Source organism: Amborella trichopoda, chromosome 5 (genome assembly GCF_054954075.1).
Source record: "Amborella trichopoda isolate Santa Cruz 75 chromosome 5, AtrichopodaSantaCruz75HAP2 v2.0, whole genome shotgun sequence".
NCBI classification, from domain to species: Eukaryota; Viridiplantae; Streptophyta; class Magnoliopsida; order Amborellales; family Amborellaceae; genus Amborella; species Amborella trichopoda.
In genome coordinates, this window is record NC_142340.1 from 6,250,430 (window position 1) to 6,277,795 (window position 27,366).

The 27,366-nt window shown below is 34.6% G+C and overlaps 1 protein-coding gene and 1 long non-coding RNA gene across 9 annotated transcripts in view; one reads left to right on the top strand and one right to left on the bottom strand.

The window, feature by feature from the left end:
- LOC18443520 (LRR receptor-like serine/threonine-protein kinase IOS1) overlaps positions 1-11,493 on the top strand; it is a 25,228-nt gene extending 13,735 nt beyond the window's left edge. For 2 of the 5 annotated variants that reach the window (XM_088867220.1, XM_088867221.1), the window contains 8 exons: positions 239-310; positions 401-481; positions 574-734; positions 2,726-2,943; positions 3,086-3,212; positions 9,564-9,632; positions 9,711-9,900; positions 10,835-11,493. In XM_088867220.1, coding sequence (XP_088723346.1) covers positions 239-310; positions 401-481; positions 574-734; positions 2,726-2,943; positions 3,086-3,212; positions 9,564-9,632; positions 9,711-9,900; positions 10,835-11,237 — 1,321 coding nt within the window. In that variant the 3' untranslated portion in view covers positions 11,238-11,493. Of the gene's footprint in view, positions 1-238; positions 311-400; positions 482-573; positions 735-2,696; positions 2,944-3,085; positions 3,213-9,563; positions 9,633-9,710; positions 9,901-10,834 lie in introns of all 5 variants that reach the window. The other 3 variants (XR_016055775.1, XR_016055776.1, XM_088867222.1) reach the window with 3 other exon arrangements.
- Positions 1-15,094, bottom strand: part of LOC110008038 (uncharacterized) — a 23,944-nt gene extending 8,850 nt beyond the window's left edge. Inside the window, exons 1-2 of one of the 4 annotated variants that reach the window (XR_016055785.1) lie at positions 14,660-15,002; positions 6,899-7,072 (exon numbers count right to left, since the gene is read on the bottom strand). This is a non-coding gene — a long non-coding RNA (uncharacterized LOC110008038). Of the gene's footprint in view, positions 1-6,898; positions 7,073-14,659 lie in introns of all 4 variants that reach the window. The other 3 variants (XR_016055782.1, XR_016055783.1, XR_016055784.1) reach the window with 3 other exon arrangements.
- Between the last annotated feature and the right edge of the window lie 12,272 nt (positions 15,095-27,366).

Here is a 27,366-nt window from a genome sequence, read left to right on the forward strand (position 1 = left end):
AAGCCATGCAATGCATTAATTTTTCAAATAAAGGCATGGATTGTTGTATTATAAAACGCAATGGACTCTTTTGATGTTTTTGTGAATAGGGAACATTATGGCATTCCACAAAAAGAAGGTTATTTAACTGATTTTCAAAGAAATTCTGGCTATATTCATGATATTTGAAACTATAGTATTTTACATAATCAAACAGGAAATTATATTCTCAAATGTTTTATTGCTATTATTGATACAGGAACCTATCAAACAATCAGCTGACAGGTCCCATACCAGAAAGTTTTGCTCATCTGACCAAACTAAAGTCATTGTAAGTATAAATCCAATCTTTCAAGAGTGCAATAAAGGGGAAATGAAAAGAAATATGATTTTCATGGACATGCATATGGTTTGTTTATAGGGATTTGTCAAAAAACAATCTAACTGGGCTGGTTCCAAGCACATTAATAGATAAAAACGACAGTGGTGTACTTCTATTAAGGTTAGCATTGATATACTGACATTTTTATTTTACTCTTTGAGAGAATCACTTATAACTGACTTCTTGTTCGTTTGTTAACTTAACGTGCGCAGCATTTTCCAAAATCCCAGCCTTCTGAGACCCAACTCCTCTGAACCAACTCCAAAGAAGAACAAGAAGAACGTGTTAATTGTGGTGATATCTGTTAGTGCAACAATCGTCTTGCTCTTTGCCTTTGCATTTGTTCTGATAATGACGACAAGGAAAATAAATGGTAAGCTTCAGTTCACTTACCAACATCTAGTATATCTACTATACTTACGCATCTAGTATATACTCTTTCTTTCAATTATGCCACTCCGAAGTCCCAAATAACCCAAGAACACCAAAACAATTTTTACACAAAACAATTTTTACACAAAATAACCTATGCTCAAGTTTTACACAAAACAATAACACGTATTCCCAAAGCATGCTTCAAATTGGTCAAGACACGTAAATATGAGCTCTTAAGATTAACGGATTCTTCTTTTTTGTTATTTACTAGTACCTCAAAAGTATGAGAAAAATGGAGAAGTTTTCTACTTGGAAAATATTTCTTGTGTTTCATACTATTTTCATGTGTACACTAAAAGTTTTTGTACCATTGTATGTTTATGAGCATTCTGTGTTGGGGAAGAAGCATTGGTTTTACAAATAAGTTATAATCCAAAAGACAACCCTGTGGAGGTTATAGGGCTGCAAAAGTTATTATTAAAATAGATAAGGATTGTGATAGAGAAGGAAGGGTTGTTATTATGAGGTTGGGAGTACATTGTTGTTTTGATTCAACAATTCACTAGAGAGAAAATAGATTTATCTACTTGCAATAACCAACTACCATCTAGGTAGAAAAATAAACCCTGGGAAACTCGTTTATTTGCTCAATACTAAAAGCCCCTAGGCATTCTAGCAAAAAGGTAACTCCACCTTAACTGAAACCAACCCATCAATTATGATTTCTCAAGTGTTGACTGTACCCTTATCTCTTGAAAACAAACCATGGTTGTCCATGAGACGAGCCAACCCGATAAGTCCCACCTTAAATTCCTATTTCATTGGTTGGTATACTTGCCCTTGCTCTTGAGAAAGGTTCTTGAGACAGCGATCTCAAGTCCCAGGTTCCCTAGAAACCTGAGATGCGTGCTGCCAGATCATCTAGATCCGGAGGGTGAGATAAAGGCAGCTAACAGAGGTGGCACTGATATCACTGCTTGAACATAAGCAATGGCATAGCTTATGTACAAATATAATTATTTTCGCCTTTTGATAAGCAACATTTTTCTTTCAGAGGTGCATATTTCATTCTATTGGTTATAGTAATGTATAACAAATCTTATGCTCATCTTTACATCGTTCAAAAGTGAAATCAGAGCATAGCATCCTCATCGATCGTGTATGGTTTGGGATTCAACAAGAACACATCTTTGGGGAAGTAAACAAGAAGTAATTCAAATTGATATGTCTCTGGAATACCCAGTTGTCTCCTCCAAAAGAATCAAGTAACCTTTGAAGAAAATGTTTCCTTTTGTGGTTCAACAATTTTCTCCACACTGACTAGACAGTTTCTCAAAAATAAAAAGAATGACAAAACAGGCATCATATATCATAGTTGGGTCTATTTCCGATAGTAAGAATTTAAGCAGTAAGCCCAGGGCTAAAATTTCAAAGAAACAATCCCCATCTATGGGGCAACAAACCCACCACAATTGCTTATGAAGTCAAATCAATGAAATTTGGTATAACACACGACAAAATACAATTGATTATCTTAGAAGAAATCAGCCAGTAAAAGGAACTAATTTTTCAAGATCAAAAGCCAATGTATCTGCCCTAACTTCTCAGACCTTTGTTCTTGATGACCCCAAGACAAGGTTCCAGGTTTTTTTTAGCCTTTGTGACTGCTGCATCCATGTCTATGCACAAACTTATTTCCTAGTAAATTAAAGGTACTGTTATTTCCCAGATGTATTAATTTTTGTCTCCTATATTGAAAATAATATTGATTTGGTATCTTAATAACCTGTACTGGGATCATTTCTAAAAACCGTGAGAATTTAGAAACAGCTGAGGAAACAGACTAGGAGTAGAGACTAAATAGACCATGACAAAGAATATGCCTGAATAGCTAACGCAGAATTTCTAAAATAATAGAAAAGTCAAGTGGAAATATCTATCTTATTGATTTGTCCCACAGATTGTTTTGCTCTTCACTAATTGCACCAGGAACAAGAATGAGAAAAAGAAAAACTTCATCAAATTCAGATGGTGCTCAAACATTTACACACTCTGAGATTGTTAAAATAACCAATGACTATGAAAAGATCATTGGTAAGGGAGGATATGGGCCTGTCTTCTATGGGCGCCTGGATGATGGCCGTGAAGTTGCTGTCAAGATTTTGTCCAAAGAATCACATCAAGGAGCCAAAGAATTCTCTAATGAGGTTTGTATGAGAAAAGAAACTAAATCTAGTTTTACATTCACATATTCTTACTTGTAATCAGGATAAATATTTGGACTTTGGGATAATGCTTTGATGATGATGACGAAGAAAAAGGATAAATATTTGGACTTTGGAAATACAGGTCAAACTGTTGATGAGAGTTCATCACAAGTATTTGGCCTCCTTGATAGGATTCTCTGAGGAAGGCAAAGAGAAGATTCTTGTCTATGAATATATGTCTAAAGGAAATCTGAATTCGATCCTGTCAGGTATGACCTTTGAATTGCTTTCTTTCACTTGTATCCTATTGTAAGTTCTGTCTTTTTTTCTGTTTTTTTCTTAAAGCTTTATAGGACTACTAGCAGTGATCCCCTTTTACAACTCCATTATTCTACAGGACAAGTGTATTATTAGGAGATACTGTCATTTTCATTTTTATTCTTGTTATGTATGCTGTAAATAGAACCACTAAGGCAAACATTAAATCATAACAAAGATAACTCTATCCATGAGTAGCAATACAGCTTGTGCAGAAAGTCACAATGCTCATAAAGCATTGATTTGTTGACATGAATTAGAGTGTGTTGGATATTTTAATTAAAATACAACATACAAATAGAAGAATTACAATAATACTAATTAGAATTATTAACAATGTCAACCACAAGAAAAGAACATAACAATAAAGAGTGACAAGGTACGTATCCCCAACATAACAATATCTAACTATGATGCACCTAAAGCAATCTAATGAATTCCTAATTAGCCATGTTTACCTACCACCCAAAAAAAAAGAAAGAAAAAATATCCATTCTAGTGAGATCACTACTGCTCTCAATGGATAGTTCTCTTGTGAGATCATCAGCCAATTGGCCCTTAGGCTTTATCTATGGGAGACACCCCTGGATTGCTTACTGAAGGTTAAGGGTTTGACCCTTGAAGTCAGGCCCAGAATAACAAACGAAGCTAACCTACACATTGTTTTTTGAAACTCAGTATGTACTAAAGCTTACTAAGGTCCTTTGTATAGCATCATAATATATTTCGACTTAGCTACTATCTATGTGCATGTTTACATATATATGGCACATTGTTCCCTGATTTGATCAATGAGATATACATCTATACTTTTTACCCAATCATTGTGCCTGAATGCTCTTTTCCTCTTTTCATTATTTTCCTCTTTTCTTTCTTAAATTTAACATGTTATCAGAGCAGACCTAGAAATCCTATGATGTCAATTTTTTTTGCAACCCTAGAATCAAGATTTTCCTTTCTTCTTGGGATTTAAATTGAGATATATCAGCAAGCCCATATTTTTCAAGTAATATCATTTCATTATTTTACTGGGTAAGTTCATCCCAGATTCTTTGTCTTTCATGCAAAACAGGAAGAAAAGGAAACCCCAGACCTCATTCTCTCAAAATTTTTTTACCCCATTCCAGAAAACCAATTATATTCCATATCCTTCTTGTCCAAAAGAACCAAAAAAAAAGGAAAATTTTTAGAGCTTTGAAAACTAGTAAAGCAATACATCAAGAAAAGATAGAGTTTTGAGTTAGAGAGAGAGAGAGAGAGAGAGAGGAAAAAAAAGTTAGAAATCAAGCACAATATTTCCCTTGGAAGCAGTCAACTTGAGCACCCAAGATTGATGATCACTATAATTAGATGGGACAAACTACTTAGAATGGTCTCAATCTGCCATAATGTTCATAGGAAGATGGAGAAAATTGGTTACATCACAAGGAAGGTGAAGAACCACCATCCATGACGAATGGGAAAGTGAGTATCTGAATTTGACTGTGATGGCATGACTTCTTTATTCCATTCCGCCAAGCATCAATAAGGGATTGTTTCGCCTCAATCATGGCCTAATGAATGTACCCATGGCGGGCTTTGCATCTCTATGCACTAATCGAAGCACTTTCACCAAAGGGTGAGAGATTTGCAAGCAATAGTAGCATTGGGTCCAAAAGGAAGTATTAAAAACAATGTTCTCTGCTTTTCTCCCAACTTGATGCCTTCACCACCAATTTCCAGTCTACTTCTCTAAAGTGAACATGCTCCTTAGGCCATCATTTTGCTTACATAGGCATTGAAGAGTGAGAAATGTAGTGGCAAATCTAGTGACTCCTGCTCTCACTCTCTCTCTCTTTTGTAAACTCTCTCACTATAGTATGTTATAGATTAAATTAATGAATAGACTTAGCTTTGGTGATTGCCCCATTAACCATAGATGTCTTCCCTATTTCCTCAAGCCCGAGATCAGCATAATGAGATGCAAGGAGTCCAAAACATTTGCCTCATCTTCAAAGTCAAGAGATGCCTAGTTGCAAAGGAATTACCATTGTAGGTGATAATAAGTACCACATTATCTACAATTTCATCCATCCATCCACACAAATAAGTTGCATCATGTGATTTGTATGATGCATAAATCGATTTCACAAAAGGAGTACCTAAAGGAGTCCGAGACTTTCCATTGGACCACCACTACACATGATGGTCACCCCATACTTCTCCCACCCTTCTTCTTGAGAAGTCAAAATATATTTCACATCCTTTATGCATCCTTCAAAATTGGCTTCATGAGCTCATGAAATGAAGGGGGTTTGGGCCTTGGGCCAAACTGCCCAATTGCCCCCAACCATAACCTTGAAGCTATCATGGCACTTGCTATTGAAAGGAATACCAACTAGATAAAACCACTTGGCAACGTATTTCTAAACCTTATGCCTCCCTTCTTTCTTGTATCTATTCTCAAGTGTGGTTTGTTTTGTTTTCTTCCTCATGTCTTCGACCATAACTCCGGGGTTAAGGGAACAAAAAGATTCGATTGGTCCTATAGGGAGAGGCTTTATATGAATTTCCACTAATATTTATAACCCTCTCCCTTATAATTCTACGCCCACTTCCAACGTTGGAATGCATCTTCTACATCATCATCACACATATGAATTTCAACTAAAACTCTTTTTATTTCATTTTTTTTCTATTTTCTTTTTAAGTATATTCAAATACACCCTAATCTCACTTCTAATCTCATCCATTGCTTGACGGCATGCTCTCACATTCCTGATAATTTTGACAAGATGTTCTTTTTGCCAGTATATGTTTTCTCACATTCCTGTTAATTCACCCAGTATAGGTTTTCTGACATAGCATAAAAAAAAACACAATTTTGATCCTTTGCATAGGTAAATCTTGAATATTTCCATGTCGGATCTTTGTTGCTTGATGTAGCCGGCCTTAAATAATTGGGAAAAAGTTATGATGATGATGATCTTTATTGCTTGATGAAGAAGACATTGTTTTTAAAAGGAAAGTAATAGTTGATAGAACTTACAAAAAATGATTAAAAAGGAAATGAATAGTTGATGGAACTTACCAAAAATGATGATCCAAAATTCAAAACTTTTGATTCCAAACCCTAAATCAAAAGAAATTTCGGTTTCTTGGATTCAATCTCCTAGGCCCTAAATCCTTCGAATACTTGTTGAATTTTTACCATAAACCATCAAAATGAACCCTCAAAAAAATATCAATCAATTGACCAAAGATTCAAGAACAAATCCTGACTTCTTTTCAAAAAAATTTGGAAACACAAATATTTTTTTAATCTATTTTTCTTTTTTGTTTTTATTTGAATCCCCTTTAAACCATGGAAACATGGTTCTAAGGGTTTTTAGGGAGATCATATACCCCCCAAACCGTTTGGACCCCATTTCCCTCCTAGGTGGGGTGACTTTTTGCCCAAGCTCGTGGGCAAAATTTCCTCCCACAAGACATGGGCACATATGCGAGTATCACCAAATGTGTGATGCGGCCCATATGTGATCGATGAGCCACATATGAGGCCGCATCACGAAAACCCACCTATACGGGTGTGAGAGATACGCCCATGCCTACACGACACATTATGCCTTGTCTCTAAGTAAAACCTTTTGCAACCAACCTTGTGTTGTATTTTTCAATATGCCATCTGCCTTGTATTTCATGGTAAACACCCACTTGCATCCCACCACCTTCTTTCCCTTTGGAAGTTTAGCGATCTCCCAAGTGTTATTGCTAGAACTTGCATTTTCCCCCACGTCGCAGCATTCCACTGAGGTTGTGTTAAAGCCTCACACTGGATGGAATATTAACAGTAGATACAGATTATAGGAAAACACAATAGGAAGGTGACATGACATTATAAGAAACAAAGTTATGGCATTTTGTGTACATGATCTCTTGCCTTACATAATACAATCAGTAAGTCAATATCTGACACAGGGAATGGATTAGAAGGTCAAGAAATACTAGGATGAGAAGGATCATTACCTGATTCCATATCGACACCTGAGTCATAATCGTTTTGGACTTCATGTTGTACCAACTTCTTCCTTCTAATATTAGTCTTCAACTCCTTTTCCTTGATTGCAATTGGTATGTTCCCATTTTCAATTTTAGGCATCTCATAAACTCCAAAAAATAAAGGGAACTGGAGTTGGAGTAGATAAAGGTAGTGGAACTAAGATTTCTCACTTCTTGACAACCGTGCTCTCCTTGAAGAGAGCATTTCTATCCAGGAGGAGAGAAATATGAAATAGACTCAAAAAACTTAACAGCTCTATAGTTGTGTTTGGATGTTATTTTCCTCTCTTTCTTCTCAAACTTGACAGATCTATAGTTGTGTTTTATTTCAAAGGTTATTTACATATAGTACTCTTGAGATCATCTCTCAAGTGATCCATGATCTGTTGTAACATTGGATCAGACGATATGTGGAAGGCACTTCTATTGTCACAGAAGAATATAGGTATAACTCATATGCAACGATCGATGCACGCTTAAACAAGTAGACAAGTTAGCTTGAATGTAATGGCCCAAAATCAATGTTGGATGCGATTGTGGTTCTCTACTTCATGATAAATTTGTGTAACTATTTTGAACTTTTGATGTTATTACATTACACATAAAAATAATACCGTGTTGCATTGCTAACCATTTTATTTGAATGAAAAAGTTATTAAAAATAGAATCAATTATTACATAAACATATCACACATACATCTTTCAAGTTATTAAATAATATCATAAACTATACACATATAAATACGTCACAAATATACATACATATGCACACGCATGTATTACATACAAATATAAATGCATCATACGTACAAACATAAATGTTCCTTTAGCTAACTGACTTCCTTTAGCTACCTAGAGCTAGAGCTAGAGCTAACTAGCTTTCCTGAAGCTACCTAGCTTTCCTGAAGCTACCTAGAGCTAGAGCTAGAGCTACCTAGCTTTCCTGAAGCTACCTAGAGCTAGAGCTAGAGCTACCTATCTTTCCTGTAGCTACCATAGCCTATCTTCCCTTTAGCTACCTACACTAGCTAATCGTAGCTACGTAGAGCATATATACTTATATATGTGTATATGTTCATACATAAACTTAGCTATGTTGTAGTGCCTTTTACGGATCAATGTTCAGAAACAATAGTGGGTGTGACCATGGTTCTCTGCTTTGAAGCTTTTGCATCCTCTTACATAGTCATCTAGGGTTCACCCTCTTCCATTCAACAAATGCACTGCATACCTCTTGCACAATCACTAAGATCAAAGTATCAAGCCACCTAACCCAATTTCATTGTTGACTAGAACACCTATTTCTTGCATTCTTTCTTAAAACTACTTTTACCTATTTATTATCACTTTTTGTTACAGAAAATATGAAATAATTTAAACCATATCTCACAAAATTATCTCATAGTCTCAAAATGGACTCCTCAAATTTTCAAATTGTTAAGGATAGAATGACAGTTTTTGCTTGGAAAAGAGTCAGAGAAATCTTGCAATGATTAGAAAATTTAAAATAAAAAAAAAAAAAGAATGCTAGCCATGGCAAGAAAGTTATGAAGTATGGCACTATGGATGCATTATATAAATTGGAAAAAAAAAAAAAGATATAATCAAATCATAGGGGAATAACACAACAAACAATCGTTTAAAAGTATTGTGTTTCTGGAAGGAAATAAATTACTTCCATTCATAATCCAGATTCCGGTAGCTTTAAACAAACCATTCTGTTGAATTATAATACTACAATAATTGGGAGTACCTATTATTGCCATTGGTAATCCACAGATTGGTAGAAGAAAATTAAAAACTTTTTCAGTTTCCTGACTGCTGGATTCATTCCACCTATATGTAGTTTTGGGGTCATGTAATTCTCTTAGGACTCTCAATGATATTACGGTCATGTATCCAGCAAAATAAAACCAGTTTTTATTGTAGTTTTCAGCAGTTCTCGATAGCAGAACTCTAAAGCATATAGACTGATACTCTCCAAAACATATAGAGAGAGACAAAGGCTGATACTTACTTCAGTGCAAACTAAAAAACCAGTTGAGGCACCTTGTTTCAAATATCATTTCCTATGTACATCACAAAGACAGTTCTGCAATCAAAACAAATGCCTTCTATTGAGCCACTCATATTTTCCACTATCAAAATAATGATGTAGATTTGAAACATCTGCATTTCACATTGAAGCATCAGCTTCAATTATAATAAAGTGTATATAGCACTGTGATGAAAAGATACTCTGAATTGTGTGCCACTTCATGCAGACAAGAGTAGCAGCTCAAAAGTATTGAACTGGGAACAACGAATTCAAATTGCTCTGAGTGCTGCACAAGGTATGCACGAAAATTTAGCATCAATTGTTTTCCTTCTTTTCTTGATTTCAAGTACTTAGCAAGTACTTTGGTTTGTAGGATTGGAGTACCTACATTATGGATGCAAACCACCAATTGTTCACAGAGATGTAAAGACATCCAACATCCTTTTAAATGAGAAATTGGAAGCCAAATTAGCAGATTTTGGGTTGTCCAGATTCGGGCCAACTGAAGGAGATACTCACATATCAACTACTGTTATGGGCACACCGGGATATGTGGATCCTGAGTATGTAGTGAACTAAAGGAGGAACTCTCAATAATACAACGATCTCACTGCATCAATTGTTTCTTGATTCTATTTATTTGACTTCTATTTCTAGCTTCCATGTATTCCTCCCCCCCTTCTCCACCTTTTTTTTATCCTTCAAATTTCAACCCAAGAAGAGGAATTGTAGCATGTCCTTTAATTTTCCTGCCAGTCAACAAGTTTTGGCTTCTCTATTCTCTCAACCAACCAAAAGGACACATTCTATGCCCGTTTTTCACTCATCAACTTCATCTGTCCTAATAAAGATATGCCCAGGCTTCTCTATGGAAGCTCCATTAAACTCTAGCCACCCTTGCTGCTTTTTATGAGGGTGAAAATATTCATTTATCCAATATAGAAGGAAAAAATAACCTGAAACGTTTTAATCTATTTCTTTCACCTTCTGTAATCAAAGAAAACCATGCTTCAAAGTACACTATATTTTCATTTATCTCATCCATTCCATCTAGATGCTATAGGGTCATGTGCTTACCTAAATTTCAAGTAACTCTATTCAATTATATGAAAAGGGGACAGGGAACAGAAACTACGGACACATAGAAACCTTATTTACCATTTTTTAGATAATTTTTATAATTGTTTAGAAGACCTGAAGCTTTTTCCCAGAATATCTGAAACCAAGGAGAGCTTTTCTTCACCAATTTTGCTTTCCTACATGAGCAATATAAAGTTTCCAGTGGGTTGTCTGGGTGATGGTTCGGTTTTCCCTTTCATTCCCTATCATTTCTATGATGCAAACATAAGGCCAATCAACAACGGCTGACAAAAAAAATGATGTATACGAGATCAATATTTTGCAAGGACTCTTCTGATATTACTTGAACTTAAAATGGTAGATTTTTATTGTTCAACATGCGAAATACTAGTTAAGCTAACTCCATTAAAATTGCAGGTATTACATTACCAACAAGCTAAATGTGAAGAGTGATGTTTATAGCTTTGGGATAGTTCTTTTAGAAATTATCTCAGGTCAGCCGGCAATAATTGAGGAAGAAGCAATTCATATAGTACAGTGGGTAACTCCCAAGGTTGTAAGAGGGGAAATTGACAGTGTGATCGATCCAAAGTTGCAAGGCGACTATGACATTAATTCTGCATGGAAAGCTGCAGAGATAGCACTGGCATGTACACCACAGTCCGCCATAAAGAGGGCCACCATGAGTGATGTTATCGGGGAACTGAGGGGATGCATCCAGTTGGAGCGTTCCCGTCTCAAAAGGAGAAGCTCAAGAAAGGAATCCTTCACATCAATCAGCTTGGAATCGGAAATCCTGTTTGATCCTTCAGCAAGGTAGTGAGCATGGCAGTTTCAGGCATAAGACCACTGTAGTTATATGGAGCATATGCCAGAGTTCTCACTTAAATCAATGAAACTAGGCAATTTTTTCATCACTATTTTTCTCTTGTTGTTGTTCCCAATTATGAGAAGGGACAACCAATATATGTATCTTGGACACCTCATTTGCAAGGTCAAGGTAGGACTTATCATATATTTGATGAGGAAAGACGCATATAGTTTGAAATTTTTGCAATGAAGTAGAGAGATAACAATATGCTTGTCTTTTGCATTCCTTTATTTCTTATTGCCTTTTTTTTTCTAGGCTACCAAATATTTTATCTACTCAAAACAATGAGACAACCAGAGGCTCTAACTTGAATTAGTTAACCAGAAATCCCAATCACAACCAATGACTAAAAAGAGATGCTCTATGAGTTCGAACGGCATGCAAGCCACAAGCCTTTGACCAAATAACAATTACTTAGCTCACATTATGATCCATATTTTTAATTAACATTTCAACATGCCCTCTAACGAGATAAACGGAAGACAATCATAAGTAGCTCATTTGTGTACGAATCAGAATGCGAACCATATGAGATTGTCTAAATCAGGAAATTTTGGAGAAGCATTATACTTCATAACAATGTGAGTAAACGAAGCAAAATGTGTGATGGAAGATAAAAAAGAATTGGTTGTTCTTCACAAGATTGAATAATATTAGTTATTTATGAAGAACTTCAAGAAAGGTAAATATTTTGATCTAAGAAATGGCAAGAGGTAAGCGATTAGCAGTTTCTCTTCAATCTTAAAGCAGGTAGGAATTGCGATCACTAACCGGATGAATGTTTTGAAGAGAGTTGAAGTGGTGGGTCATGGGTTGAGACAATCAAGCATCATGTGAATCAATCATTGCTTGCACAAGGATGAGATGGAGAAGTCTCGAGAGTTTTTGGAACAACTTAGAGTATAGCATGTTGAGGTAGACGTAATAGAATAGTGTCATGGCTAAATATCATATACAATTTCAACAAGAACCCAGAGCAGAGTCAGGTGGGGCAAAGTTTTGAAACCCAAAGGTAGTTTAATCTAGGCTCGACGCTTTAAAAGCATTTTATGAAGAAGACTTCTAGGTTTCTCAAATATTTTTAAAAAACTCAGCTAAGTAGCCAATCTGAGACACTCAAGTGAGTTTTAAAGTCCATTGCTAAGTTATTAAACACGGATATATATTAGAAAACCTTCAATACGACTCTCACTCAAGATGAACGATGGGATCCAACAAAAACATAAAACATGAAACTTGAAACTTTCATGCCTCAAAGATATATTGAAACAAAGTTTCCTAGAGGATGGGATCTTTTTATTAGTCGATCTTCAAAGAAAGGATTCACAACGTGGATTATCTTCAAGAGTTCCACACCAATACTGACATTTGTCTTCTTAGGCTTCGGCTTAGTGGTAAGCATATCGGGTTGGGTGAAGGAGGTCAAGAATTGAAAACCTTGAAGTTTGTCTTGAAAAGCCCAAAGGCCCCAAACAAAAAGACTTGCCCTTTTCCCTTGAAGTTTGCCCCAAAAATCCCAAACAAGCTGACCAAGGCTCTTTTAAGAAGGGCCTTTAGGCTTGGATGGTCAAGGTGGCAGGGTGCCACAGTCTGACGTCTACAGTTCCATTCCTACTATTGTACTATTGAAAAAAATTAATAAGAATGACATTGACCAACATAAGCTAATTATGCAAGCAAGATGCAATATTGATGGACCATATATCCTTGCACTATAATCATTCAAGGGGATTATGGGGAAGAATATCCGATCTATTCTAAATAGTAATGCGTCATCATCATCACAACCTTTTCCCAATTATTTGGGGTCAGATGCACGAATCCTAGTCTAGTAGTCTGCACTATTAAAGGCCATACCCTCAGTGAGAAAAGAAGTCCTCATATCTTTTCGAACTACTTCCAACCACGTCCTTTTGAGCCTACCCCTTGCCCTTTTTAATCATTCAACTTGAACTAACTCGCACCTCCTAACAGGTACCGTATTGGGTCGGTGCCACACATGGCCAACCCACCACTTAAGTCTACTCTCTCTCATCTTATCGCTGATTGGTGCCACACCTAAATTTTCCTGAAAGGATTCATTTCAAATTGTATCCCTGCTTGTCTTGCCCCTCATCCATCTCAACATCCTGATCTCCGCTACAATCATTTGTATAATACTTTTTGCATGTCCAACATTTCACCCCATAGAGCAAAGCTAGTCTCACAATTGTCCTGTAGAACTTGCTCTTCAGTTTTGTTGGTATGCGATGATCACATAAAATTCTAGTTGCACATCTCCACTTCGCCCACCCAGCTCTAATTTTGTGTGCGCCATCTTCCTCAATCTCTTTATTTTCCTAGATTATTTCAAAATAATAATGGGTAATGATTAATTTTTGAGAGACTGCATGATTTGCTTATTGTTTGGACTTTGGAATAAATAAAGACAGGCACAAAGCGACAAACATATTCCCTTCTTTGATAAGAGGTTTGGAAAGAGAAGGCCCCACTTTCTAAAGCAGTAAATTCATTTCTGGATTCTCAGAAATGTGGAGGTTACATTTTAGGTAATATTTGATATGATTGTGCTTGCTTTGGCCATTTGTGGGGAAGTAAAATAATGAGAAGAGCCCAAAAGGATGAGGATTATTTACCATTACAATTAAGTGGACATAAGAACCATATGTTAAACACCATATGAATAATTCTGAGCTCACTGTTATTGCGATTAGATTTATAAATGGATGTTATATTCCTTAATCAACAGCTGACTACTGAAAATTTATTGAACAAATGCTTATCACAAGTAACAATGACTTATTCCTTTATTTTCGATTCTAGTCATCTTGATCTAAGACAGTTAACAAGCTCATTGTTGGATATTGACCCAAAACTCATTGGTAGACAGTCTAGTTATAATTAATGCTGACTTAGGTTAGAGGGATTTTGAGACTTCATAAATCAGGTGCCTTCATATTAATGTTTTTCATGCCATTTTAATTGCTTTATTTTCATTAATGCAACTATCACTTCTCATGAATGGAAAAAGGATAAATGAGGGAAAAGTTAAAGTAAAATGTCACATTCCATTCTGCATAACTGAATAACACCTCCTCTTCCCAAATACCAGATTAAATAATCTCTATACTCCATAACTAAACCCAGTAATCAATTAAATAAATCGAGAGTATAAAAATAAATGCATACAAAATTTTAAAGGGAGGGAAACTATCACTGAGCAAGAATTTGAACAGAATCCATAAAACTATAAACCTGAAAATTACCAAATCAAATCAATAGAAGTAGAACTAAAGCTCCTTAAACTGATAATAACAGAGTGAACAAAGAAAGGCGAATAAATGGAAACCAAAAAGAGAGAAGAAACCTACTTATGGAAGAAAACTCCATACCAAATTCAACTTTCATCGAGTTTCTGATGAAATTCTCAATTCTTCGGCATCGTCCATCAAAACTCACACAAAATTCACGGACATTTACATGAAACCCGGCTTTTGCCTACTGAATTTCCTCCCAAACGCGACCAGTTTGGGCCATAGTTGGTTAATTCTGCCAATTAAAAAATAATAATAATAATTGGGTGAATTTCAGTCGGGGGCATCTTGCTGTTCAAATTTAAAACTTTAAGGTGGGAAGAGTAGATAAAAACGGATCGGATTGCTTGGTGTGTGAGAGAAAAAAATTTTGAACTTGAGCTTGGTCAATGAAATCAATGCAGCTAAATTTCATTGAATGCAGTTAAAAGGGAGATCTTTTAAGAGGAAAAACTAAAATATATATATATATAATGTTAGCCACCTTAAAATGTAAAACTAGGGTGCACCTATAGGATATTTGACAAAAAGTTATTTTGATGTGGACAAATATAGAGTGATTAAAAATGTTGTCTTGATGTTGGAAAAACATGTAAGTGATTATCTCGACATCGAGATGTATAGATACACAATAAATAAATAAATAAATAGTTTCAAGCCTTAAAAATAATACATCTTGCAACACGGTTCATTTTCAAGATTTTCATGCATTTGTTGCTTTATTTGTGACATCTAAAATTTTAGAAATACATATAAAACTAGAGTCTCGCACCATCCTAAGAATTTTCGACACTAAAATTACATCTCATGAACAAGATTGAAGGTGCACCTCAATTTGCTTGTTTAATATTTAGAGAAAATTACGTAGAAATCCGTTATAGTTTACATTATTACGGTTACACCAAATAGTTTCCGTTATTACAAAAAGTGTCCATTTTTTATCTTCCATAACGCCATTTTTAAACAAAGACAAGTTTGCCCTTTTTCGGATGTTCAACATCCGAAATTAGCTACAACTGGAACAATGTTTTTTCCTATTTTCAGATGTTCAACATCCAAATTTTTGGGATTTTCAGATGTTGAACATCCAAAAATTGCGCGACTGTAAATTTTAACTACAGCCAGTCTGTTTTCTTCGTATATTGAACATTGGTTCAATGTTCTTAATCTGTGAATTCTTTTGTGCGCCTATTTGATATCTCACTGGTAAAGATTAGAAAATAGTTCATAGATTTTGATTTTCAACAATGTACGTCTTGACCGACAACATTTCTCGGATTTTGAAGCCATTTTACAAAGTGAAGGTATGTAGGTCGATTTTTTATATTTAGATTAACACCTGATCTTTTGGTAGGGCTTATACTCAAGCGTAGTAGTTATTTCTTGTGAATTTAGTATATATTGAATTAATTTGTGACTCCATTGTTATTGAATTAGATTTTTAAAATTTGTGGGTTTTGAGAACTTGGAATTTTGTGGTCACTATAGAACTGCAAATGTTTTTTTAAATTTGGGGGTTTATACTCTTAATAGCACAAAATAATTGGGTCTATGCTTATTGGGTGTGTTTCTTGCAGATTGTGGTTTTGCTCGTGTTTTTTGTTATAATTTGGGGGTTTTGCTCCTGTTTATAAGTAGCATGATAGGTGACCATATCATTGGATTTAATCTGTTGCTTGTATTATAAATAGCATTGTTCTCTGTTATTGCTTGAAATTGTTTCTTGAAATTAAATTGATTTTTTTCTTTTTTGATGGAGTCGTTCGTCTATCTATAAATCAAATTATTCAGTTTTTTATTGAACTGCTTGGTTTTTTAATGGTTTGGTTACTGAGCTAACATGAATTCTTTGTTTTTGATGGGATGATTTAGTTGCTTATGAAAGTTGGATTCTTGTCTTTACAATGAAATGATTAGTTGCTTATCAATGTCGAATTCTGTTGAAATGATTTAGTTACTCATTAAAGTTGAATTATTTAGTTTTTAGACGAGGATGATTACTTGGAAGAGAACTATTGTGTTTTTATTTGTTTATCCATCTAGGGTTTGGTTATTGTTTAGCTGAGGTCCATTGAATTGGATTCAATGTAGTGTTTCATGTGGTATTGAATTTGTTACTGATAAAAGAAATAGGTGAGGATTGTGCATATCTGATTAATTATGGGGTCTGTGTACTGGTTCTTCAAGTAGAGATATTAAATTGGATTTAAGAGCTGGATAGGGGATTGCTTTTTCGCTTTAGCTAATTATGGAAGTTCTTTAGTGGTTTTTGAAGAATTCTTTGAATTCTTCTTAGTTACATGTTTGACTCAACGAATCAATTCTTTTTTTAGCCACCATGTTCACTGAATGATTTCGATTTTCAAGTATATGATCTTGAGTTGGACTAGCATAGCAATTTCATTTTAGCCCTATTCTTCTTTCATCAATGGATTATAGCATCGTTCTTCTTCATCAATAGCATGTGATTATTGTTTTTTTGATATCCTGTTAGGTTTTGCATATGTAACCTTATGATTAACATGGTGACTATATGGGATTTCAGTGAATATGAATCATCTACATCCTGATGAAGGATATCTAAGAGGTCCTCAAGACCCTTGTTTGCTGCAACTTCATCAAGAACATGTATCATATTTCATATAGGAAGGACATGCATGTGCATATATTCATCTGCCCATTCTATTAATTTATTATTTTTCAATAAATTGTAATTAGGTTCAAACACCCTATGAGAAGTACATGTATATGTATTGGGACTAATATGTTATCTATTTATTGTATTTCAGGAGACACAAGAAATTGTAATTGATGAGAAGACTTATCAATTAAATGAATGACATCTAACAGAAGAGCAAGTTGAATTAGTACACGCGTCTAGGTTGTGTGCGTTATCTATTATTCGGCCAGGCCGAATTGATCATCCTTTGGTCTCAGCCAATGTAGAGAGGGGGCTTTCTAAGACCGATACATTCCATTACAACATTCATATTGGTGAGATGACACCAGCGCTTTTCTATGCAAATGAGATATTAGGACTAGCTGTGGACGGCAAGTCAGTTACATGTCGTCTTATCAGTGACCTGTGACAGTATATAAAAGACAATTTGGGTATAGTCTCTGATGGTAACATGACAAGCCTGAGGCATACATGGTTGATGGAGAATTTTAGGGATTTACCACCTGATGCAACACTTGTTCAAGTTTATAGATATACTCGAGCATATCTGCCCTTCCTCATCAGTGTCACCATACTTGCTGATGCATCAGTTTCAACAGTGCCAACAAGGTACTTGCAGTTTTTTGAAGATATTGAGGGAACCAGCAGACATGCTTGGGTGCTACAGCCCTTGCATTCCTCTATCGCTCACTTGGAAAAGCTTGTACTTTCAAGCGAAGACATTTTAGTGATTCAACCACTCTCATACAGGTAACCTTTTTTTTTGGTATATGACATAAGCGTAATAGTTTAAACTGCTTTCCTAAAATATTTAATATTTATCATATCTTAATTTATTGCAGTGCTGGTTGTATGAGCATATTATGCATATGAGGGTCATACCACATAGTATCTCTCCAAATATGTCTAGGGCTAAAAGATGGGAGCTGCCGAAGAAATATCATGGCAATCCACATAACCTAATGCCTCCCATTTGACAATAATTTGATAACCTCCAAGCTAATGAGGTTAATGTGTAATTTGATATTGATTACTTTAAAATGTATTTAAGTATTTGTAATTATTTTTATTGATTGATTGTATATCATATAACATGTAATATGGAATCCCTATGTCAAGCCTGATGAGGTCATTTCAAATGATAGGCAGCAGGCATATAAAATTGCAATGTGCGTAACAATGCTCATATTTGACGATATTGTCGAGCCGTACATGTCTGATCGAGTACGCCGGCAATTTAGAGCTAAACAAGGCATTCTTAGAAATTTTTTGGTTGTTGGTAAGAGGGCTAGCAAACAAAGTGGATAGAGAGATTGGCGAACTGTGAATGCAGACAAAATCCAACACTGAGAAACTCGCCATGATCGCATGATGCTTGAATTTGAAGAAGAAACTGACAATGTGTTGCCCTTAGAGGAGTACAAGGCGTGGTACAACCTAGTGTCACATCCTCTAGTACATAATGTAGCTAATCCACCCAAAGACATATTGCAACCTCATAACCAAAAAGAAGAAGATGTGGTTCCTGCTCATGAACCACAATATATAATCAGACCTCAAGGTTATGAGGACCAGTTGGTATGTTTATATTGACCTACAAATTCTTATAGTCTTGTACTTCCCTATTAGCTCCATGAAATTGTTTAAATATATTAATTAGGTAATCTTGTTTGTGCAGGTTAGTGAGGTTGAGGCATCTACAATCATGTTAGCAGAGGCACTTACACTTAGACAGAAGTGGAATCCTGAATTGTATAATTGCGTTAACAACGCGTTTGAAACATTGTCTAAGTTCATGCCTGTAGATATGGATCACATAGAAGTCAGAATGAAAAATTTACAACATGAATATCATGACGAAGGTGTACCTGATGAGGCCGGACATGATGGAGTGGGTGAAAGTAGTTGGGCTGTAGAAGACATAGCTCCATCCACACAACCAGCAGTTGAGGAACGCAGAAGATATAACACACGAACGAAATAGTATCAGCCTAAGAGAAGGCGACCAGTGTAATGGGGTCTTAACCCTTCTAATTTTGTTCATGTGTTCATTTTAAATGTATTGGAATAGTTAATTTGTTCATTTTGAGTGATGTAATGTATTGGTCATTTTAACCCACCCAATTTGTTCATTTTGAGCGAGATAATGTATTGGTCATTTTGACCTACCCAATTTATTCAATGAATTTTGTTAAGCACGTTTTGGTTAAGTATTTCTGCTAAATTAATCTCTCTGCTACTTGCTTGAGTCTGGAGTCGATGATTTAAAAAAGTATGTTTAAGTGACCAATGAGACCAATTGATACTTCACATGTATTAGTGACCAGTGACATTGAGACCAAAACTTCATAATGAGTATCGAGACCAATTGATCCTTCACATGTATAAGTGATCAGTGACATTTTCGGATGTATAAACATCTAAAAATGTCAAGTTTTCAGATGTTGGACATCCAAAAATAATTTCGGATGTCCAAATCATTTCGGAAGTCCAACATCTGAAATTATAACATTTTCGGATGTTGTACATCCAAAAATGTCACTGCGAACATCCAGGGACTCCCTGGATGTTCACAGTGACATTTTTGGATATTAAACATCAGAAAATGTCAAGTTTTCGGTTGTTGGACATTCGGATGTACAACATCCCAAAATATCAAGTTTTCGTCATCCGAAATTATTTTTTGGATGTACAACATCCGAAAACTTGACATTTTCGGACTTTTAACATCAGAAAATGTCACTGTGTCCGAAATTATTAGCTTTTAGGATGTTGTACATCTGCAACAGTGTTCTTTACGTCACTGCTTTTAGTAGCATGCGATCACTTATATGTCATTGCTTTATCAACTTCTTGCTTTATCAACTTATTAGTAGCATGTCAACTATCAATTATGCTATTAACTCAAATTATGAAATGATGAAGCTGATGCACAATTGCAATTCAAGTAATCGTGTTGCTATGAATGCTCCGCATTTCTCATCTATATGCAACTTTTTTATTTTTGAATGAAGCTTTTACAAATTAATATAACCTATTTGCAATCTAAAATAGCTTTCAATAGGGGCTCCAAAGTAGCCATTTCAAGATTTATGACAACATAGAAGTACAACAAGTACAACAACACAATATTAAGAATATTAACATCAAGTAATTCACTTTAACAGTTCTCTACATGTCCTCCTATTATGACCCACTGCACCACATCGTTTGTACTTCAAAGTCCTGGTGATCAGATATTCCATCTCGGATATTCTTCATTGCTTTTTTGGGCTATCGGGAAGGCATGTAGTCCTTGGTGGCAACATTGTCCGATTGTAAATACCTATCAACTCAATATCATCCATGACAGGAGTGGAGTTTCAAATGCCCTTTTAAAGTATTCCACTATGAAATACCAAAGGCAGTACCCAGTGGGATCCAAATGCATGTGGTTAATGACCCCAAGGCATGGGCACACGGAATGCCACTAAGTTACCATTTTCTAGAACTGCATGTCCAGTGCGTTAAATCGACAGCGTGTCCATGGTGGATATAACTATGTGAAAAAATTGAGCCTTCATCTTTTGCAGGTCAAGTAATTCTTGGGCCTTCGATACTTGCATGCCGCTCCAAGTATTACCTAACTCCATCTTCTCTTCAAACCTGATCATCAACTGTACCCTTATTTCTTCACATTGTAATAATCGGCTTTTCTCGAGCAGATAAAATCCAAGCATTGAAAGACTCAGTTGTTTTTGAGGTAAGATGACTATATCTAAATCTTGAAAAATAGGCGTATGCCAAAAATTTGGGGGGAATATTATTATCCACTCATATGCTTCGGGTCGGCACACTGTACCAATGGTCACTTTACAAGTAGCCTTCCAAAACAACATCAGCAATACTTCAGTACTTAGTGACTTCTTCATAAAGCTATTGAAGTTCTCTCCCATATGTCGCATACATAATGATGGAAAACATGTGGGAAATCATTTTTCTACTGCTTCTGGCAGGCTTTTCTGTCGATCTGATATAATGGTTAAGGCACACAGATTAAGATACTCATTCAGTAGCTCACTCAATATACTTAAGAATAACTTTGATAGTTCTCCTTCTCAACCACTGCAAATGTCAATGGGAAGAGCCAATTATTTGCATCCAGATCGATGACGCACAATAATATGCATTGATACTTTCCTTTTAGAAATGTCCCGTCAATACCAATTAGTGGCTTGCGTCCATTAACAAAATCCACAATGCATGGGTGATAAGCAATAAAAAGTCATTTGAACCTGCCTTCATCTGTGTGGATGCGAACTTCTGTTCCCGAGTTGGTTCTTCGGATTTTCTCAATATACAGGGGGAGGTCATGGTATTGTTATTCGTGTGATCCATCTATCATCTATCTAGCAACATCTTTCCCCCGTCAAGCTTGCAAGTATGAAAGCCTGACCTCGTGATCACGTTGAACATCCTTTACAATGCCTTTTGCATTAATTTTTGGTTGGTCAAGAAGGTGGCCTTGAATCTTTTTTTCCACCCAAACACTACGAGCTAGTGGTTGATGGACCCTCCCAATTGGACTACTACATGTGTGCTCCTTAACCATAGACTTCACTTTAAAGTATGCAGTATGGCCAACTCGTAAGCACCGCACTTACCAGTGCATCCCTCGGCCTTGCAACTTGCCCACACCCGTCCTAATTCACTTTTGTCAAACTTTAAAATAAAATTATTGTGGATTGCAAAATTAACTAGATCATACCGACATTCATTAACATTTTCAAAAAATTGCCCAACATTCAATTGAACCTCGTTACCAACTCCTCTACATGGACTCTCTAGTGGTTCAATATCTTTCATATCACACTCTGGTACCAGCTCAGGGTTGGGCGCCACTTGATGTTTTGATCTTGCTCTGGTAAAGCGTTGCGTCGACTATTGACAAAAGATAGAGTGTAAGATGAAGCAACAATTTCTGCACATATAAGATTAAAATAAAGCAATTTACAGATGGAAAAATAAATTGCAGATATTCATATTCCTTGAAGATCGGCCCTAAACAATAGATTCCTGTTGTGGCTCCATTATAGCGACAATATATACTACAATTATCGAAGATTCCCCTCCCAACATAAAAGATATATCTATATCATCACTTACATGAATCAAATCAATCCCACTAGATAGACTTGTGTTGTGGCACATAATAGCTAATTTGCTTAGATCACACTTGGTTAAATTTCTAAAATGACTTTTTAGTTCCTCCAAGGAACTATTCCCATTATACTTGATGACCTTCAATTTTCCTCATTTATAAATAACATGTATGTCATCTGCATTCGTCTCAAATGACCTCCCCTATCGGAATACCAGTTGCTCTCCCTCAGTAGCCATTGTCAATACTATTGTATTAAATAAATAACAAAATTTCTGTTACAAAAAATCAATACAAAAAAAATACCAAAAATTGGGATATTTCTAACTACTTTAGGGTTCATAAAATCTGAGTATTACATAATAGATTGAAATAGTGTACTACTAAAATTGTGACTAATAAACATTAAACAAAAGAAAACAACAAATACTCACATAAACACAAAATAAACAACAAATTTTAATACAAACAAATACGTTTAACAATTATTTAGCCAAAACAAAGAATACAATGTATCAACATGATACAAACAACAAATAATTATATAAAACAAACAACTTCATCAATATAAAACAAATTTCATTTATTAATAAAAAATACACAACAAATATTAACAACAAAATATAATATTCTATAAAAAGATCGATAATAAACATCAATTAATCAACAGCAGAAGGCAAGAGTAAAAACGGTACCAATCACGTCCAAATAGTAAGTCAATATCTTCAACTTTGTAAATTACTGTATTAGCGGACATTAAAGGGCGTATGATGTGTTTTCCCCAACTTTATAAAAAGAAAATAAATAATTTTCCTCCAATAAGCGAGAAAACTTGGTGCGAAAAATTTCGGATGTTCAACATTTGAAAATCCCAAAAATTTGGATGTTGTACATCCGAAAATGAGAAAATACACTGCTGGAGCTGCAAATATTTTCAAATATTCAACATCCGAAAATCTTAGAAATTTAGATGTTGAACATCCAAAAAGGGGCAAACTTGTGTTTTTTAAAAAACAACGTTATAGAAGATAAAAAACAGACACTTCTGCAATAACGGAAACTATTTGATGTAACCATAATAACGCAAACTATAGCAGATTCTTACGTAATTTCCTCTAATATTTAGTTAACTTTTTAATATTTTACTCATGTTTAGATTTAACTTTAAAATACGCTACAAAACAAACATGATTTCGAGTTGGAATAGTAGATAACACGTAAACTGTTAAATAGTTGAAAAGTAAGGTGTATTTTGATAAGGGAAAGATTTACATGTTCCCCCTACAACATAGAAGTTCTATCCTCCTCCTTATCCAACCGTCCATTTTTTAATGGAGGGCTAAGATTGCCCCAATCACAATGTCACGTCTCTACACTATTTTATTTTAAATTTTTTTCTATAAATTGTTTTGACACCAAATTTTGGACGTCCAATCCTCTATTAAACTTGCACTAACAAAAAATATAAAAAAATATTTTTGATAAAATAAAATGGCCAAAATAACCCTGAAAGTTTCAAGGGGTATTTTGGTCATTATTTTTATCGAAAATTATTGTTAATTTTTTTTATAGGTGCGTCCCAATGTGAGGATGGCATGTACTAAATTTCATATTTAGAAAATTTGTATTGAAAAAATTAAAAATAAAATACTTTGAGATGTCGGATCTAAGATCAAACGGTGAGCGACTCCCTTGATAAAAAATGGACGACTGGATGGTAGGGAGAAGGATAGAACTTCTATGTTATAGGGGAAACATAGAAAGCTTTCCCTTTTGATAAATCTTCCTTGTTAAAATTTGGCTTATCCCTTACGTAAGATATGGCTTTTGACTTGGAGGAGATAGCGGCATGTTTGGTGCATTCGTTAGTAAGTCTTTGCTTAAAACACGTTTTTTTTTTAAAACATCTTAAAAACAATCACCTTTTTTTAATAGAACCGATATAAACCTATATTTTATTAATTTTCAAAAAAAAAATTCAAAAAAATACTTCTTCTCTATTACTTTATTTTTTCATTAACTTATTATTATTGAATTTTGATCTAAAGATAAGTACATTAACAATGTAAGTAAATTAAGAATCTTGATTTAACAAAAAAAAATTTCACCAATGAGTTCCCTTAAAAAAAGTGTAAAAAAAATACAAGCAATATATTTCTAAAAAAAAAGTAATTAAAATAAACGTACATTTTAAAATAATAGGCAGAATTAGAAGACGAGTAACCTAATGAAAAATCTTTTTTGTTTTTTTCTTTATACCTATGGCGTCCTTATAAAGAGTAAAAGAGAGATTCAATGATACTAAATATTTGGGTAGCTAGGAATTCAATGCAAGATTCAAATTTTCTTAAGCATTTTGTTTTTTTTTTTATGCATAGAGAAGTTTGATTAATTTCATATTATATTTTTTATTTTTTTATTTTAGTGATATATACCACATAATATTTTGGATGGACCACTATTTTACATATTTGGATCTTTGTGTTTTCTTTTAATTAGATGCAATCCTATATTGAAGATGTTTTTTGTCTTTTTGCTTTAAAAAATATGCATATGCCTTAGTTCACAGGCCCTATTTGTTAATTAGTTGTCGTGTTTGGTATTGTTATTGTTGTTTTATTTTGTGCTCCAAAATAATCTAAGTATTACTCTAATGACACTATTAAGGCTATAAAATTATAACTTAATGGCTTTAGTATATCTATATAATAGCTGCAAATCATCTTATATTGTGTCATCTTTACATATCCGATATTTTCCTACGTTTTTTTGAACCAAATCTGAAATATTCACAATTCTATAGCTTACCTTATGTTTTGACTATCCGTATTTTTTTACCCAATTTTTGCCTCCGACTTTTTGAATACAACAGATAGGTTACCAATGTTTTTGTCTATCAATATTTTATTATTCCCCGACTTGCTTACTATGGTTCGGAGTACGACGGAAAGTGGGGTCTCACTTGTTAGATACTCCAAATAAGTGGTCCGTGCTCTACTCAATATGAATGTCAGAGCACCTACCAACATGAATATTTAGAGTTTAGATAGCATGAACAACTTCAAAGAGAGAGATCCTAAATTTTAGGTTTTACTAATTTGAAAATATCATGAATTTGAAACCTTTTTTTTTCCTGAAAATTAAATAGTGCTTTGGAAAAAATTTTCCCCACTACCCATTTTATATTGGTGGAGGCACCATTTTTTTTATGTCCATCTCAGCGTTTGATGCACAAGAAAACTCACATGAATAGGTGAGTTGGCCGACTCGCCATGATTGGATCCATTAATTTTTCACTCCTAAAGTGAATCCTTTTTTTCTCGTTTTCTTTTTATTTACAAAATGCCTCTCTTCAAACCCCGAAGTGAAAAAGAAATTCAAATGTCTTTTCCTTAAAGCTTCAAGATCTGACGTTAATAATTTTTTTACCAATTCAAATATTGAAAGTCCAAAGTGATAACAAAAGTTTTAATTTTGGATCTTCAAGCATTAAAAGTTTTAAATGTAGATCTTCAAGGACCAAACTTAGGATCTAGATATCATTCCATAACTTTAAGGTTTAGAGTAAGGAAATTTTTCATGACTTTGGTCGAAAGTTGTTATTGCTTTGGATCTTCAATGTTCGAAGTGAAATAAATGAAAAGAAAAAAAAAATCCGAACGTAAAATACGAAATTTTAGGGAAAAAAAATATAATAACAAATATCTGTGGGGTTTGAGCATAAATTTCTCAAGAGAAAACCAAGGCCATGATCTTGAAATCTAATCCGCTCATGCTAGGCCTAAGGAACTATTCTTGTGAGGCATATTGAAAGCATCTTTTCTTTTTATTTTTTTTAATAGAGAATGATCTCTTAAATGTAATAGGAAAGAAACTCAAGAAGTCACATTGTACTGCCCCTCAACCCTAATCACCCGGCCTTAACCCATCCATTATTTGATCAAAATTTTCGCAGGGGTAAAAGTTATAAAGTTAATGTTATGACCAATTTCAAGCCAAATTAGAAAGTATGGTTCGGCTTACATAGATTGATGCACTATTTACTATTCTTTTGAGTAGTCAAATGCAATGTTCAAAAGCAAGGCTCGTAATTGGGACTCATCAGGGTCTCGAGTTTGAGTCTATGAGCGACTTGGCGCGTATGTACAAGGTGTGATGCTAATTGGGCACGGATACCTTGCCCCCGCGGGATCCACCCCCTCTTTAACAAGACCTGCATGGGAGAATTTTTTCAATCTAAAATTTTGGAAATCACCTAAGAGTTCCTAAATGATTATTCTTAAAGCAAAGCATTTGAATTTTGAGTTTTTAAAGGCTTGGATTTCACCTCAATCTTGAACATTATTTTCTTTAGGTACATAAAGGGTATGATTAGAAATTATTGAAGTTCATGTATAGGTTGAATAGGTTAAATTCCCAAACAAAAAGTAATTTTATATAGGATTTAACCTGAGAGAGTAAATCAATAGTAAGCTCCCCTAGGAGTATAAAATCTTTTGACATACTAAAATATAGGAACCTACCAAATCTCATCAGCATAGACTTGCCCTCTTTTTCTTTTCTTTTTTTTCTTTTTGTTTTTAATAAGGGTACAAAATTTTATTAATAATAGAATTGTAGAACATTGCCCAAGTTTTAGAACGTTGTGCATGGCCTATTTGTACTCGAGGTGTACAGAAAGCAGCCATACACTATACATCCTCACCAACCCCGCTTAAAGCTAACTATATAATTAATATTATACATGTAAAGTGTGTGATATAATTTCCATTAGAAATATGAAAAAATGTATAAGGTGTCAACTTTAATCCTATAGAGTAAGTTGCAATCAAAAGTCTAGTTAAAAAGGAAAAAGTTGTTTTGATATAAGAAAACCATCCAATTGATCTTCTCAACTCCGAATATATAAATATGAGGAAAAAAAATTTGAGTCATGAAAATAGT